Below are 16,621 nucleotides of genomic sequence, written 5' to 3' on the forward strand. Positions count from 1 at the left end.
AGTTTTATGTCACTGTTATTATTATTATTATTATAGCCTATCTCGGGAGACAAGAGGATTATTTGTTTTACTCCAAAAGTAGCCTACGCACACACAACTTCTGAAACATGCCTACTCCGTCATCTATGTTTAAGCCTTTGATAGAGGCCTGGAAGGCTTGCGTGACCTGTAAGGGCATTTTTGAGTTGTTAAAACTACTGTGTATTCAGACAGCACTCGGTGGCCCTAGCTTGCAGCCTATTTGCGGTGACTGTTTGTGAATATGTCTTGGAGGAATGACCCCCATCTATCACACGCCTGTAAAGACTTGTTGGCATGTGACTTCTTGCCTATATACACATTTAACTCGAGGCAGTTTGTCACTTCCTCCTGAACGTGTTTAATTATTAATGACATGTAGATCCTCTGTTCTTTGCTGCCTGATTGGTATTTTTCTTAACTTTTTTTTTTCTTTCTAAAAATTTGACAATCAGAAACTACTCGTCCAATGACGTTGTTTTCTATCTCCCTTTAGAACAGCAGCAGTGCGCGTGAAAACGTTGAAATTGGACACCTAGTCATTTTCTTTCCTTTTCGCCGTATCCTCCTTCACCACCGCTCTGTAGAAAAGCCGTGAAATTCCTCAAGTTTTGGTGAGCTTTTGTTCCGATTGTTTGGCGCAAGAACGAATGGATTTTCTCCCGGGTGCCAGACCGCAACACTGCCAACGCAAAGACTAAACTTGCAAACATCCTGCAGGTATTGAAAATTTAAACTTTAGTCCGTTTGTGCACGCACGTCGGTTGCTGTTATTCTTCTGCCCGTTGAGTGGAAAAAAAGTTTAGGTGAATAAGCACGGAATGAAAAGAAGGGTGGAAGGGGGAAAGACGGAGGAAAAGAAGGAAGGAGAATAATAAGGAACACAGAAGAGTTAGCTGGAGGAAGAGAAAGTTATGTGGACAGACTGTCCTCCCAGTTTGACAGCGCGAGAAATCTAGCCTGTTATTCTTCTCCCAGGGGATTCTGGTAAGTGTAAAGAAGTATCGGGTTACACAATTGATCGATCATGAAGTCAATGTTGATGTAAAGGCGTTTTTTACGGTTTAAAACGGGTTAAGCAATGCGGGTTTATCTAAACTTCAAGGCCTAGCTTTCTAGCTCGGAAATACACTTTGCAGGCCTGAAAAATCGTTTAGAATATTTTATTTTCGTGATTAAACCAGTGGCTCGCCAGTCTCGCTTATGTAACACAATGCTAATGTATTATACATTAAGCTCATAAAGGTTTACGTGGACAACAGTTGCTATTGCGTCTCGGTGAATCCTCAGTTGGAAGAGACCTATAGACTTGTTTGATTTCGAAGAAAATAAGTAATAGATCTATTGCACATTCGTTCTGAAGTAGAGAAACTACAACACATGTTTTAGAAGTATTTTATAGTATAGTATGTTATATAAGTTATTGTTTAAATAGTAGCCTGTGTGTTGTTTATATGATGTCAGTGTTAATGATCTTCCCCTGGTTGACTCACAGACACCCCTCACAACCAGAACAGAGAAAGATGGAGGGAGAGAAGGAGAGAGAGAGGGAGCGGGGTGAGGAGAAAGAGAGCGACGAGACAGAGGAGGAGGAGAGGGAGAAGGAGAGCGATGAGGAGGAGGAGGAGGAAGAGGAGGATGCAGAGGGGGCGGCGATGGTCTGGCAGGAGGGGTACAGCGAAGACGACCTGGGATTACCCATCATGCACTGGGAGGCCTTGAGCCTGCGAATCGCCGAGCTGGAGAAGCAGGAAGAGGAGAGGAAGGAGAAGGTGAGAGGTCAAAGGTGATTGTCATCACCGTCAGACAGAACAGGTGTGTGTGGCATGAGGTCATCTGGTTGGACCGTTACCATACCGGTCACCGTGGCAACCTGAGTTTAACTGGATGTCGACTGCAGCCTGTGCTGTTCCTCTACTGACCCAGTGGGCTACCTCCCAAAACAACTTTATTGGTTATATCATTACTAGTAGACTGTACTCACAACGGGGGAGAGATGGCTGGATAAGTCCTTCCTCATTCTTCCATCCTCAGTCCTCCAGTGTGTTGGAGCGAGGCAGGGTGCCGATGGCGTGGGCGGAGGCGAGGGAGCGAGGCAGGGTGCCGATGGCCTGGGCCGAGGCGAGGGAGCGAGGCAGGAGCAGGGAGACGTGGGAGGAGGGAGAGGAGGACAGTACCAGCAGGGTGACAGCCCTGACATCCCGGTAAGGATACACGTACACACATACATACACACACACATACACACACGTACACACACATCCATGTACACGCACAACAGTAGCATGTATTGATAACCTGAGATTGGATGAGTTCTCTCCTGTGTTCTGTCCCTCTGTCTCTCTTCCTCTCTCCTGTCTCATGTCTCATCTCTTATTTGTTGGAACCTGTTCCTCAGTCTCCAGACCCAGACGAACCTGCAGCTGTGCTTCATCAACAACAGTGAGAGTGAGGAAGAGGAAGAGGAGGAGAACACTAGGAAAATGGTTAGAGCATTTTTTTTCTCTCACACATTCAAACATCACACACACACGCTCACTCACTTACTCTCCCCTCACACACACACACACACACTCTCTGTCACTAACACATATGCCGGGGGTCGTACCCTCAGATGGCTGAGCGGTTAGGGAATCGGGCTATTAATCAGAAGGTTGCCGGTTTGATTCCTGGCCGTGCTAAATGACGTTTTGTCCCTGGGCAAGGCACTTCACCCTACTTGCCTCGGGGGGGAATGTCCCTGTACTTACTGTAAGTCGCTCTGGATAAGCGGCTGCTAAATGACTAAATGTAAATATGCTATTCACTCACTCTTCGCTCGCGTTCCACACACACGCTCTGCTCCATACTCAGTGTTCACCTTGCCACCATCCCCTCTTCAGGTGACGGGGAAGAAGGGGGCGGTGCCGGTGCCACAGGCTCCTCCCACCGGCAACAACAGCAAATCATCTGGCTTCAAGTTCGAGGTCAGGGCTGCACTGGGCGCGCTCAGAGACAAGCTGAGGACCGAGCAGAAAAAGGAGGTGAGGGGGGAAGAAGGGGGAGGGAGGGAAAGATGGGAGGGAAAGATGGGAGGGAGGGAGGGAGGGAGGAATGAAGGCGATTAGTAGGATAGGAGAAAGAGGGAGGGAATAGGCTTTGATTTCTAGACATGACCTCCCCCCTCCCCAGAGGCCGGCGAGCAGCGACACCCTGCTGGGGAAGAAGAGGAGGCTGGACAGGAGTGACCTGGTGACCTTCAGCACCCAGGACCTCCGAGCCTTGCACAGCTCTCTCGGCCAGGCCATCCAAGGTCAGAGGTCACACACACACACACACACACATACTGCAGTGGCGTGACTGTTGTGTCTCCTCAGACCTGAGTTCCGAGCTGGTGGGCCGCCTGCAGACCAGAGACCAGCTGAGGACGGAGCAGGACGCCATGCTGCTGGAGGTACAGGATATGACCTCACTCTGACCCCGCCACCTCACTTCCTGTGCCCGGCCGCTCCACCGAACAATCACTGTGAAGAAGAGACTGCATCCCTCCAAGAAGGAAGAAGAAGAAAGATGAAAGACTTTAACATTATTTGATTGCACAGCGCTTTGGTTTATTTTATTGTTTTTGTGTGTTTGTTTTTTTTATTGAGGAAAATTGTGTATCCGCTCTTTTTTTTAAATATTTTTTTTATTTTTTTTTAAAGGGTTTGAGTTAACCCTGAAAGGGAACAAAACTGGCAGGTTAAGGATTAATCACCACGCTGCTACTGCTTCCTGTGGAGCACCAGTCCTCTGTTGGATTTCAACATTTAGAAGCGATTTTAAACCTTTATTCCGGTTGTTGGGAAAACCATTTCATAGTCTTTGTCCTGATACATGATCGGTGTGTAGTTAATCCTAGTAATTAACTGAACGTGGTTCTGTCTTAAAACAAAGCTCTAACTAACATCCACGAGTCAGGGGAACGCCAGGAAAAGACTTCCTCTCTGACAAAGTGGTTCCCCTCCTGTCTCACCCTCGCTCGTCGACGCAGGTCTGCCTGGAGTGACCAGCTTCCTGTCTGTCTCCATTGCTCCTCCAGGCAAGATCAAGCGAGCCCAGATGAGTATTGAGAACATGTTTTTATTTTTTTTATAAGTAGTGTTTGGTGCAGCGGGCTCTTAAGGGGAATAGCCATACGTGGAATCCGGCTGTTTGTTGTGATGAAAACAACAGCACAAGCAGGTACTGCGCTCTCTGGCTTGCCTGGGATACGCACGCCTTGTGTTGTGAGATTAAACAACTTATTTTCAAGGGAGCAAATTTCACAGTATGTGGATTCAACATGCAGTAGACACAAGTGTACACACACACACACAACCCCACTGGTGTACACACACACACACACACAACCCCACTGGTGTACACACACACACACACACAACCCCACTGGTGTACACACACACACACACACAACCCCACTGGTGTACACACACACACACAACCCCACTGGTGTACACACACACACACACACAACCCCACTGGTGTACACACACACACACACAACCCCACTGGTGTACACACACACACACACACACAACCCCACTGGTGTACACACACACACACACACACACAACCCTACTGGTGTACACACACACACACACACACAACCCCACTGGTGTACACACACACACACACACACAACCCCACTGGTGTACACACACACACACACAACCCCACTGGTGTACACACCCACACACACACACACAACCCCACTGGTGTACACACACACACACAACCCCACTGATGTACACACACACGGGAGCTGGGCACCGCATACACACAACGCCCTCTGAACACAGTGTTTCTAACAGTTTGGTTCAGCCTCTCTGTTTGGGTTTCAATAAACCATCGAGCCAACTGCGTGTCTGTAATGATTGTTTCTTTGTAGTGACGATACATTTTTGTAGTTTTTGATGCGTTTGGGGACGCTTGACTTTGTCTGGTATGGAAACAGTTATATGTACATGCTTGTGTGTGTGTGTGTGTCTGTGTATGAGTGTGTTTATTAGTCAGTTTGTGCAATAGTACATGCATGCTAGACTGTGTGTGATGCTTAATCGTCTGAGAGTAATATTGTGTGCATTGTCGTTTGTATGAGCGTGTGTGTGTTCACCCATGTGTGTGTGTGTGTGTGTGTGAGAGGGTGTGTGTGTGTGTTCACCCATGAGGGTGTGTGTGTGTGAGAGGGTGTGAGTGTGTCCAGGCAGGTCAGAGTTTGTATTGCCAAACGTCTATCTCAGCACAAAAGGAGGAGCAAGAGAGGGAGAGGAGGGAGGGAGGAAAGGAACGAGGGTGGGAGGAGAGGAAGGAGGGACGACAGCTCGACAACACGGTCTCGGAGGGATGATCCATCTGAGCCTTCAGCAGGAGACGCAAGTGGAGACCAGACGCAGGTGGAGACCAGACAGCCCAAGGTGACTCCTCTTTCCAAGAGAAGCTTTCCAGGGAACGGAGCGATGACTTGGATTTTGTTTTTCAACATATTGTTTTTTCTGGGGTTGAAATCTTGACTTTGTTTATTTTTCCTCTTCTTTTGTCTTCTCTGCTTGCCCTCACCCTCGTTAGAAAGACAGGTTTTGTTTTTCTGCTTCTTTTATTCTTCTTCTTCCAACTGTTTGTTTTCCGACCATGGGAGCCAAACGAGACAACTAGAACATCTTGTTTCAGCAGGTCAGTCCCTCCTCAGCTTGCCCTCGGCTGTGACAGTGATGCAGGCATTTATATGCCGCGTTCCTAAGTACGCTTGCATTTATTGCCGTCATTAGTCGACTTCTGTTTGTTGTAATGAAACCAGTTGTGGGGTGGTTTGTTTAAACTCAGGATTCACCAAAAATGTTATACAAGAATATTCATAAAAAAGGCCATTAATTGTGCTGCCTTTGAGTCATTGTGACCCACCGTCGGGGTGCAAAAGGAGGGTCACAATGACCCAAAGGCAGCACAAGGGTTGAGACAAAGTGTCACAAAAAAATATGCTTCAACACTTGCGACAGTGCTCTCAGTGTGTGATTGGTTCACCCAATTCTACCCTCAGCGATGATCCTTAGGTGGGCTGGATGGGATTGGGTGTTTCCGGCATTTCAATGTCAGTGTTTACTTTTCAGTGCCAGAACCGTCTGGACACGGCACCCCTATTTACCTGTAATCCTTCATACGTGTGAAGTCATGGCGCACACACACACAGACTATACGCAAACTCACACACAAACTACACACGCACACACAGACTATACGCAAACTCACACACAAACTACACACGCACACACAGACTATACGCAAACTCACACACAAACTACACACGCACACACAGACTATACACAAACTCACACACAAACTACACACGCACACAGACGCACATACTGCACAGACACACAAACAGACTATACACAAACTCACACACAAACTGCACACACACACACAGATGCACAAGCTATACACAAACTGCACACACACAAAAACAGACTATACACAAACTACACGCGCACACACACACAGACTATACACAAACTCACACACAAACTACACACACACACACATCCTGCTTATAATGCTTGTGTGTTACACAGGGTGGTGGTGAGGGGATAAGGTTTATAGACTCAGGGGTAACGATGGAAAAGATGAAAGGATGGATGGACACAGGTGGATGGATGGAAGGACAGATGGATGTATGGACGGATGAATGAATGGATGGATGGACAGATTGAGGGGAAGTGAGTAGTTACTGATTGCAGAGTTAATGGAGTGAGAACGAACTGAATCAGCAGTGTCCAGAGATCCTGGTACACAGCAGGAAAAATAGCATGGGGGGGTGGAGATACAGTCGTCATAAGGGAACAGGGTAGGGGTCTGGCTGTACATGAGTTACAGACTCGTGATTTTGATTGATCCAGGCCTGACTTACTGAATGAGGGATCAGGTATGTGAGAGAAGTGGATGGAGACCCGATGAACTAAATGCTCTCTTTCTTATTTACTCTCTCTCTCTGACACTTTTTCTCTTTCTCTCCGACTCTCTCTCTCTCTCTCTCTCTCTCTCTCTCTCTCTCTCTCTCTCTCTCTCTCTCTCTCTCTCTCTCTCCCCTCTCTTTCTCTCTCGCTCAGTAGACAGAACCAACTCCGGAGCGTGAGAGCGGATCTTAACGTTCTGAGAGCCACCGGACAGTTCTAGAAGGACGAGAGAGGAATGGGAAAATGAGACAGGCGCACCTCCACTGTAGCTGCCACCACCGTCACCACCGCAGCAACGCCAGCGCGCAACCATGACAACCGCGGAAACGAGCGTCCCGACCCTCAACTCCTCCTCTTCCTCCGCCCACGTCCCGTCCTCCTGCAGCATCGACGAGTCCTACAAGTACATCTTCCTGCCCATCTGCTACTCCTTCACCTTCCTCTTCAGCATCTCCCTCAACTCCATCGTCCTCTTTCGTTCCTTCCGACGAACCAAGCCCTGGAACGCTTCGCTCATCTACATGGTGAACCTGGCCTCCACGGACTTCATGTACGGCCTCTCCCTGCCCTTCCTCATCGCCAGCTACATGATGAGGGACAACTGGGTGTTCGGGGACTTCATGTGCCGCCTGGTGCGCTTCCTGTTTTACTTCAACCTGTACTGCTCCATCTTCTTCCTCACCTGCATCTCCGTGCACCGTTACCTGGGCATCTGCCACCCCATGAGGACCATCACCATGGAGACCAAGAGGGCCGTGAAGGGGACCTGCGTCCTGGTCTGGGTAGTGGTGTTCGCCCTTACCTGCCCCATCTTCCGATTCGCCAAGACGGGTCACATGACCAGGGAGATGGGCTCGGCGGTGACGGTGAACGGCGACCCGCACGCGGGCAACCACGGCAACGGGGTGGAGGCGTTCCAGAACTGCTGGGACGACGCCATCGACAGGGAGTTCTCGGAGTACGTTCCGTACGGGATCATCCTCCACCTGCTGGGGTTCTTCCTGCCGTTCTCCATCATCGCCTGGTGCTACTCGCACGTGGTTCTCACCATCTTCAGGACCCTGCGGTCTCAGGGTCCCGCCGCCACGCCTGGGGGAGGGAGAGCGGGGGCAGGGGGGGGGAGGCGAGACAACGTGATAGGGGGAGGAGGAGGAAGGGATGGGATGTCGATCATCCTGGGTGCGCACTCCCCTTACGCCCACCGGCGTCGCAAATCCATCAGGACCATCATCACCATCACCCTCCTCTTCGCCCTGTGCTTCTTCCCATTCCACGTGACGCGCACCATCTTCCTCATCCTCAAGGTGACGAAGAGGGTGCCCTGCCATACCATGACCATGGTCTCCATGTGCTACAAGATCACCCGGCCTCTGGCCTCCTTCAACGCGTGGCTCAACGCCCTCCTCTACTTCCTCACCAAGGAGAAGAGCGCCCCCTGCTGCCACCCCCCTGACACCACCACCACCCCCCATGCCGCCAGGGGCAACGCCCACGGCAACCACAACAACCATCACCACGACAACTACCACAAGCACAGCCTGCTGTGGTCTCTGAGGATGATGGCTGGGCTGGGCAACGAGGAAGGGGGGGAGGGGGGTGGAGGAGAGGTGGAGGTGGAGGTGGAGGAGGGGGTGAACGGGAAGAAGAAGGAGAAAAAGAAGGTAAGGACTCCGGTATATCTACACAAAGCCTTACCTAAAGTCAAGTTCACGGTAGAATAAACTGGAATGTCGTGACGACTTCCGAATGAAGGGATTCCGGCATTCTAAGGCTCGGAACATCCTCATTGGCTGACAAGGGTCTGCATCCTGGTTCTTGTTGTGGTGTGTAAAACATTGACGGGTAGAACAACTTGAATCCTCAATGTGAGGAGTTGAAGAGAGGGGTGTGGCCAGTGATAATCTGTGGGCGTGTACTGTATCTTTTGGAAGATGACTCACTGGCAACGGAAGAGATTTTAGTCGATCTCATTGAACGTTTTACCTCAGGTTAATAATGACACTAGGTGATGGTCACAAACATGTTTGATGTTTCAATGACATGTGCGCAACTTTGTGTTTCTCTGTTTGACTGATCTTGGTGTTAAAAAGTACGATATTTCCTGTTTAACTTGTTCCTGCCTGTTATTTTGACCATGTGTGACACACTTACTGGATTAAACATGATGAATGTAAATCTTTGGCCCTGTGTGTGTGTGTGTGTGTGTGTGTGTGGTCATGGCTTTGTAAACTGGATCAGCAATAATGTTAATAATCATCCCATTCATTTGAACATCGCCCAAAGGTCAACGACCAAGCTAATGTACTGCTGAGTACACACACACACACACAGACACACAAACAGAGGGGAGGGGTGGGAAGACCACTGTCAGCTCCAGGAACTCCACTCATTCACAAAAACAAGCCCATCACTTAGCTACGTGGCCTCTCTACTGATGCCAATAGGCAGGCACTTAACCTGTGTCCTGTCCTTCCACTGGCTGACAGACCATGAAGACTTCCACTGCAAGAGGAAAAAAAAGATTGTTGACCTGAATTCTTAACCCTGGAGTGAAAGATTAAAAGTGGTTGTGAAAGACGTGTTTCTGCTGTTTGCATGAACAAGCTCAACTACATACAGGAGACTGTGACTCAGTGTTTCTAAGACTTTCAGAAAGATGAGTTCTGACTTCTGGAAAACTGAAGAATGCAGCTATATCGTGGCCAAATAAATGATTTCTCCCCATCATATTCAACAAAATACATCTAAATTGAATAAAGTTGTCTCAAACGGCATTCAGATTAAAGGTTGCATACTAGTCGCGAAACTCGAAGAAAATGTGTTCTGTTTCATATATTTCATATATAGCCTATTACTACAGGGGGCGACAAATCTTTCCATTTTCGACTTCCCGGTTGGGAAATTCAAAACACAACGGATCGTATAATCTCCCGTCCTGCACCACGACTGGAACTATCTTTGACGGTTATTACTGAATAATTAAACAAAAATTAAATAAAAATCACAGGAGCCATTTTGTGCAAAATTAACCACATATATTGATTAGTCTATCATACACGCATAATATACATGTTGTAAAAAATTATAATTCAACTGTTGGAATTTATATTTATTTTTTTCCCTCTGCCTCGTGTCACCAGTGTTAGTAGAGCCGCTGAGGCGAGGCATTGGCGCCATTTTCAAACTTTTCCTTGACAGAGAATGAGAGCCTGGGTTAAAAAACATTTTTTTGTGAATTCATTTGCCATTTTTCTAAAGCATTTATACAAGGAATATTTTCGAAAAGATTTGTATTCTTCATGACGCAAGGATATTTTACTCAAGGTAAGCATTTTAACGTGTAACTGGATGTCTTAACAGTTTTACCAGTGTTTTGACAAATTTCATTATGTTCTGAATGCATACTTGGTAGCTATAGTTAGCTTGCAAGCAAAATGCCATCAAGCTTTAACTTTATATTTTATTCATTTGAACCTTTACCATTTTTTGCTGTTGAACCACGTCTCATAATGAGTTTTCCAAGTCGACCAGCTAACTTTATTTTAAGTACCGGTGTATGATAGGAATAGTACAATTCCAGTAATGCAACCCTCCTTTGATGGGATCTGGAAATAGCTAGCTAACTGGTCCTCAACCTAGCTACCTAGAGAAATACAATGATTAGAAAGACGTGGACTGAAACTGAACTTGCGTTCAAACCAGCAACATTTACAGCAGGAATGTAGCGCAGCGTGGTGGTATACGTTGTATCACAGAAAAGACGGGGGGAATTGTTTAATTTCGCTGCACAAAAGGGCTGTACCCGACACTCCCCCGTGTGAGTTATCGGCTGGTCTGCCGTAACACTGCAGCCCTCCCTAAAATTGCTTGTGCGACCCCCTCAAGCTTCCACCCCACCCCCAGTATTCTAACTCGACGAAAATTAGTCTTATTTTGTAAAACATAGGCATTTACTTGGATGCAACCGGATAGCTGTTGAATACTTCAGACCTAATTTAACGTTCTGTATTGATGTGAAACTCACATTTTCAAATACAAAGACGGAATAGCGTTGATGAACGAGTAGTGTTCTGAGTCAGCATTTTTTGCTTGCCCAACCCCCTTTACCATAGTTGTTGAATGCCAACTATCTTATAGTTGGGGGGAAAATTATCAAGTAACTTGGCTAGCCAGCCCATCTTTATATTTAAAGTGTTTCTAACGACTATATAAAAATCCATGCTTCAATGTCAAGGTTAGTTTGAAAAAATAATGTAAAATAATAGGCTACAGGTAATGCGCACCAAACAATGTAATGTGCGTAACATATTTCCTTCTTGCCATTTACTGTAATGTTAGCCTACAGTTTTGTACTTTAAAAAGGTACATTCTAACGTATTTTCCCAAATGGCTGCCCTTAAGTTGTACTGGCCATGTTGATGATTGTCTCGCTGCTGTCGACGATTGCCGCCTTTGTGTTAGTTAAGTCGTTTAATCCTGTCAAATCGATATCCAGTCTCAACATGTCTCATCGTTTTGTATTCCACACATCCTAAGAGAATGTCAAAATAACACAATTTGTTGCTAAACGTGGCCTTTCTCTATCTTTAAGACACTTTATTAAATTCACACATTCAGAGATGTAAAAGTCTTAATTGTAGACTGGACAAACGTCTACATGCATTTGTAACACTGACAAATACAAAAGAAAAAGACATTGAAATACAAAAACGGCTGCGTAGAATCGACTAGGTGTGCCATTCATATCTGCGTCATCGTTGCCACGTACTTGCTAGGGTTACTGTACTGTGACTTATCACAAGTCCACCATGTCCCATTTTATTCACACTCATAGTGCTTGAGATCCACGTTTTTCGTTGTGTGAAAGACACTTATAGTTGTAACTGCAAGCCGTTAAGATACGTTAGAAGTAGAAAGAACAGTATTCTTTTGTAAGCCACCCTATGTTCATTTGAATGTTCAACCAGCTTGAGAAAAGCGCAACATCAGCGTTTGAGCAGGCTGATCGCTCAGGGATGATATTAATACATGCAGTGTATTACCACTGAACATAATGCTAAATGAATTGCAGATTCCCAGCTCCCAGTTTTAGAAGCAGAACAGCAAGGTCTTCACGTATCTATCTCTGTAGAGTTTACGCCTTCAGATTAATTTACCATTGTTTAGTTTTTGGTGGTGTTTCTGTGTGTGTCTAATATGCTGGTTTTATTTCACGTCTACCCTCTCACAAACAGACCTAAAGATAATTCCCTCCAATATCAGCCTTCAGAAATATTTCTAGTAAGCTTTGGTAAAGAAAAGGACAGGTGTTCTGGAAGAATAAAGAACACAAATAAATGTGCACAGACAGTTCCATTATTCTATTCGGTGTTCTATCTAGGCAGAATGAGGGAGACATTGGATCTGAATGTGATTTCAAGAGACCTGTGATCTTTGACTGGTTTCACAAAGTGCTTTCCTGTTCCACAGTAGCAACTTCGACAGGAGTCCCAACCTCATGGACAAATCATAATTTAAAATACACTAGATAACTGTATGTGTCATTCGATGGATCACAGACAGGCAAGCTTCTGGGCTTTATTCCAGAGGGAATATCTGCAATGTGTACCAACACAGATGTGTCCTGGGGTTAATATTTAACCTTATCTGCCGGCTTAAGCAAACCACCGAAATGCTCTAGAATATAAACATCCCCTGTAATTGAAATGATTGAATTCAAGTTAAACTCAGACGATTAGAAGGGAACAAATATTTTTTTAATTTTCTTCACTTGAAGACTGTAACCGTGTCACTAGCAGCTCTCTTGTAATCTAAATTATGCTCTTTACCCGAGAGAATTATGCTCCTTACCCAAAATATGTGACTTGCCATGCCAACCCTAATGGTGTGTGACTTTGTCGAGGCAGAATATTGTGATTGTGGTTGTAATCCAAACACACATATTTACGATTCTAGAACTGCGGCCTTTGTCTCTCCACATTTTCTTTATGTGTGTGTGTGTGCTCTCATGATGAGCGTGTGCACGTGTGTGTAAGTGCGCGCACGCGTGTGTGTGTGCGAGAGAGAGAACTGGTTTAGGCCTCTGTGTCCTTTGGGTAAAGCTATCTGTGGCTTCGACACAGTACATTCAGCACTCCCCAGTCCTGTATTCCGCCCCCTTCTGTGCGGTGTCTAATTATTTTACTACATCTTCTTAAGTTATTTATATTACAGTTCTGGAGATTGATAACTTTAAGTGGGGGGGGTAAGTCCCGATAGACAATATTTAATCGTTTTCTTGCCATCTGTTATTATTTATCACCTTTTTTTTCGACGCGCCAGTTTGTGCTTGTTGTTTTTCTGTTGCTCAGTGCAGAAAGAACAGAGGGAGAAGAAGAAGTCTTGTATTTCTGTGTTTCTTTATTTAGTTTGTTCTAATCTAGTAGGCTTCTCTCTCCACTGTCGGTTTGCGGTGCGGTGTGGTGTGAGGACTCATCTAGACAGAACTGCACAGAAGAAAAAAGAAAAAAAAAACTCACAAAGGACACTTATTTATTATTTTCGTATATCCCTTCTCCTTTTCTACAGTCTAGTCTGTTCTCTTTCTTTCTTTAATTTATATTTAAAAAAAAGAAACTCCCGCTTCCTCTCTCTTTCGCTCTCCCCCTCTCTCTTTCTCTCTCCCCCCTCTCTCTTTCTCTCTCCCCCCTCTCTCATTTCTCTGTCTCTTTCTTTCTGCTGGCTGGCTGAGACTCTTGGCACGGATTCAAGTCAGCAAGCAAGAGGAGGCTGCCTGAACACAGGTTCGTTCCAGACAAACGCTAGCCCCCAGAAAATAAATTTTTTGACCCCCAAGGGTATAAGCGACCGGCCCCAAATTTCACACCACCCTCAACCAAGGCCCAGTGGAGCCCATTATTTTTTTTCAGATTTTTCGGGGCTTCCGAAAATGTTCATTTTTATTGTAGAAAGTGATGGCCAGGGAAAAAGGCTACAGCCTTTTGCTTTTTATGCCTACCAAGTTCCCCAGTCACTCTCACTAGCTACTGCATAGCCGAGGCTGCACACTGAACAAGACTGGGGTCTGAAGGTGAGACTAGAGAGTGTGGGTAACTATGAGAGGTTGTGGGGGTTATTATGGGATAGCAAGTGGAGGACCAAATGGGTTTTGTGACATATTTTGGGACAGAAACCAAACTGCCCTCCTTGCCTATTAAAAGGCCCCCACCAGCTTTCCTAATGGCTGATTTTTCTTCCTATTTACTTCTTCTGAAACATGCCTGGGGATGCCCATTGATGTTTTTGTGTTTAGTATTTATGATCGTTTTATTTTATATTTATTTCAGGGTTTGGTGACACTGACCTGTGTACTATTTTAGTAGTGTTCTGTTGAGTTAGAGCAAAGTTTTTTTGAATGATGGGTGTGGAGAGGTGGAAGGCAGGGTCAAAGACTAGACAAGACTTAAAAAAAGAAAAGAAAAAGGTTTTTTTTAGGGGCATCCCTTTTACGAGACCAGCACTTAAGACGTGCATTTGAGTTGATGAATTAGAGAGCTGTGATTGGTTGGTTTTATTGATTGTTCATAATATTTTACTTTTTATTTTCATAATTGGGCTAATTTTCTAACAGACCCCCCCCCCCACCCCCCTCTGTCTTCTTCTGTCCTTTCTGTAATAATACTATCAGAGCCTGGAGGAGTGGAGGTAAGGAAGCTGTCTTCTTCGTTTGTTCTTCATATATAAAATGGCCCCTGATGTGACTAGGTAGACAAGCCCGGGCCAGTTGAAGAGAAAAAGAGCTTTTCTTGCAACTCTTCGTCTCGTTTTCCTTCCTTCCGTCTCTCTCTCCTTCTCTCGCCCTCACCCTCTCTGCCACTTTTCCAACCCTATTCTCTCTCTCGTTTCCTCTCTCTCTTTCTCTCTCGCCCTCACTCTCTCTGCCCCCCTTTTCAGCCCTTCTCTCTCACTCGCGCACGCTTTCTCTCTCCCTCTCTCCACTCTTTTTCAACGAGGCAGAAAATTAGAGACTCCTTTCATCAAAATGTTACTGCTTCAATGCTGACGAGATCTACCCGTTCAAAATGCTTTGTTAATATTTCTAATAATGTGACCCCCACTTTAGTGTGTGTGTGTGTGAGAGTATGTGTTGTACAGTGAAGTGAGTTATCATCTTTCCTACGTAGCTAGGTCTGCAGATGACAGTTGTGTTGTTCTAGACACTCCTCAATGTGCTTCCTTTGATGTTGATTAGCCTAAATGTTCGGTCACATTTTAATCGGGAGAAAGTCGATTATCCATCCGCCTTTTTCTTTCAGCAGCTTCATTTGTTCCCACTGTAATCAGGAAAATGTCTCATGTTGAACATAATTAGATAAATTCACATTTGTGTTATTTTAAGTGTGGCGATTTAAAAAGTATGATTTTTTTGATGCTCTTTTTAAAAATGTAATCCTAATTTCTGTGTAATCCAGCGTTTATGAAAAGTAAAAGTTTTAAGCACACCACATTAGGCGTGGTGTGACTGTCTGCCTGCCCTGCCTCCCCTCCCTCCCCCACAGAAGTGTTTTTCATTGGGTGGGGATCAAAAAAGATATTCATTTGTTAAATATTTACTAAAGATGTGTATAATTTTTTTTTTAGATAAATATATATATAACACTGTATATTCTATTAGTTAGGACTGTCATGAACTGTCGATTTCCTGGTTTCATAGGCCTTGTGTTTCAAGATGCTTCTAGAATACCGTTTAAGGGTTCTAGAATATTCTTTGAAGAGTTTAGAAGCCTAACAATGCCCCAAACTGATGACCCTTCCTTCTTCTCCCACCTGTTAGAAAGATCACCTCTCAGATGCTTCACGTGTGCTGATGAAACTAGGTACCTCGTGTCTGTAGCCGTGTGTGTGTGTGTGTGCAGCAGAGTTCAACTTCAAGGGTCATACCAGTCATGTGCTACGACTGCAAACCGCCGTCCCTCTCCTCCACCCCCCCCCCCCCTTTTCATAATTCACCACTCCTACAGAAGGCCTCACCTCTCTCTCTCTTTTTTAATTGCCTTCCTCCTGATGTTTTAGGGGGGTGTGTCTGATCCCAGGCGCATCACTACCTGTTCATGTCAAGGTCAAGTGACTGTCAAAGCCCTCTGCAGTCTCTCTCTCTCTCCCCTCACTCTATCACTGTCTTTTCTAACACACACAACCATGTACGAAGTGTGATAATCTTGTCTTGAAGAGACGTAACGATGCTGCTTCTCTACTTCTATTTTGCAATGTTTTTAGTCTGGGGTTGTTTTGAGTCAACTTAACATGAACACCAATTCACAAACGGGAAAAAATTAAACACCACGAAAAACGACAGTATGCTTGATGATACCCACGCTTCACTGTTAGAATTTGACTGGTGATCTACAAGGGCTTTTAACCTCATATTCCTGAATGTCGTATTTTGGCTCATTTCCAGTTATTTAGTTGTTTGTTGGGCTGCTTGCCTTTAGCTTGTCCTTATTTATTGTCTTGTTTTGCTTTTTAAAATGTGGTTGGTCTGACCTATTGTAGTTTAATGTAGTCCTCATGTCTAGTTTACACTGACTTGGGTTTATGACCAAGGCAATATGTTGTTGTTTTATTGTTTTAGCAGTGGGCATAATTACAAGTATCGA

General features: G+C 45.4%; 2 protein-coding genes across 4 annotated transcripts; both read left to right on the forward strand.

The window, feature by feature from the left end:
• Positions 1 to 331: 331 nt before the first annotated feature.
• Positions 332 to 4,896, forward strand: si:dkey-6n21.12 (cilia- and flagella-associated protein 251). 2 transcript variants are annotated; one of them, XM_062449193.1, is made up of 7 exons: positions 332 to 738; positions 1,514 to 1,790; positions 2,053 to 2,222; positions 2,417 to 2,504; positions 2,901 to 3,041; positions 3,190 to 3,310; positions 3,375 to 4,896. In XM_062449193.1, the coding sequence occupies exons 2-7, from the start codon at positions 1,542 to 1,544 to the stop codon at positions 3,473 to 3,475; spliced, it is 870 nt and encodes a 289-aa protein (XP_062305177.1). In that variant the 5' UTR covers positions 332 to 738; positions 1,514 to 1,541; the 3' UTR covers positions 3,476 to 4,896. The 2 variants fall into 2 exon arrangements, with proteins under 2 accessions (XP_062305177.1, XP_062305176.1); XM_062449192.1 differs by having other exon boundaries at positions 337 to 1,005.
• Positions 4,897 to 5,399: 503 nt separating this feature from the next.
• On the forward strand, positions 5,400 to 9,156 carry si:dkey-6n21.13 (P2Y purinoceptor 3). 2 transcript variants are annotated; one of them, XM_062449190.1, is made up of 2 exons: positions 5,400 to 5,709; positions 7,143 to 9,156. In XM_062449190.1, the coding sequence occupies exon 2, from the start codon at positions 7,298 to 7,300 to the stop codon at positions 8,705 to 8,707; it is 1,410 nt and encodes a 469-aa protein (XP_062305174.1). In that variant the 5' UTR covers positions 5,400 to 5,709; positions 7,143 to 7,297; the 3' UTR covers positions 8,708 to 9,156. The 2 variants fall into 2 exon arrangements, with proteins under 2 accessions (XP_062305174.1, XP_062305175.1); XM_062449191.1 differs by having other exon boundaries at positions 7,147 to 9,156.
• Positions 9,157 to 16,621: the final 7,465 nt, after the last annotated feature.

This window comes from Osmerus eperlanus, chromosome 23 (genome assembly GCF_963692335.1).
Source record: "Osmerus eperlanus chromosome 23, fOsmEpe2.1, whole genome shotgun sequence".
In the NCBI taxonomy this organism is placed as follows: Eukaryota; Metazoa; Chordata; class Actinopteri; order Osmeriformes; family Osmeridae; genus Osmerus; species Osmerus eperlanus.

What these genes read in the sequence shown, in the direction of transcription:
- si:dkey-6n21.12 (XM_062449193.1), top strand. Translation starts at nt 1,542, where the DNA reads ATGGAGGGAGAGAAGGAGAGAGAGAGGGAGCGGGGTGAGGAGAAAGAG. An exon ending in AAGAGGAGAGGAAGGAGAAG is followed by an intron (nt 1,791 to 2,052) that starts GTGAGAGGTCAA and finishes TTCCATCCTCAG; the next exon opens with TCCTCCAGTGTGTTGGAGCG. An exon ending in GTGACAGCCCTGACATCCCG is followed by an intron (nt 2,223 to 2,416) that starts GTAAGGATACAC and finishes CCTGTTCCTCAG; the next exon opens with TCTCCAGACCCAGACGAACC.
- si:dkey-6n21.13 (XM_062449190.1), top strand. Translation starts at nt 7,298, where the DNA reads ATGACAACCGCGGAAACGAGCGTCCCGACCCTCAACTCCTCCTCTTCC.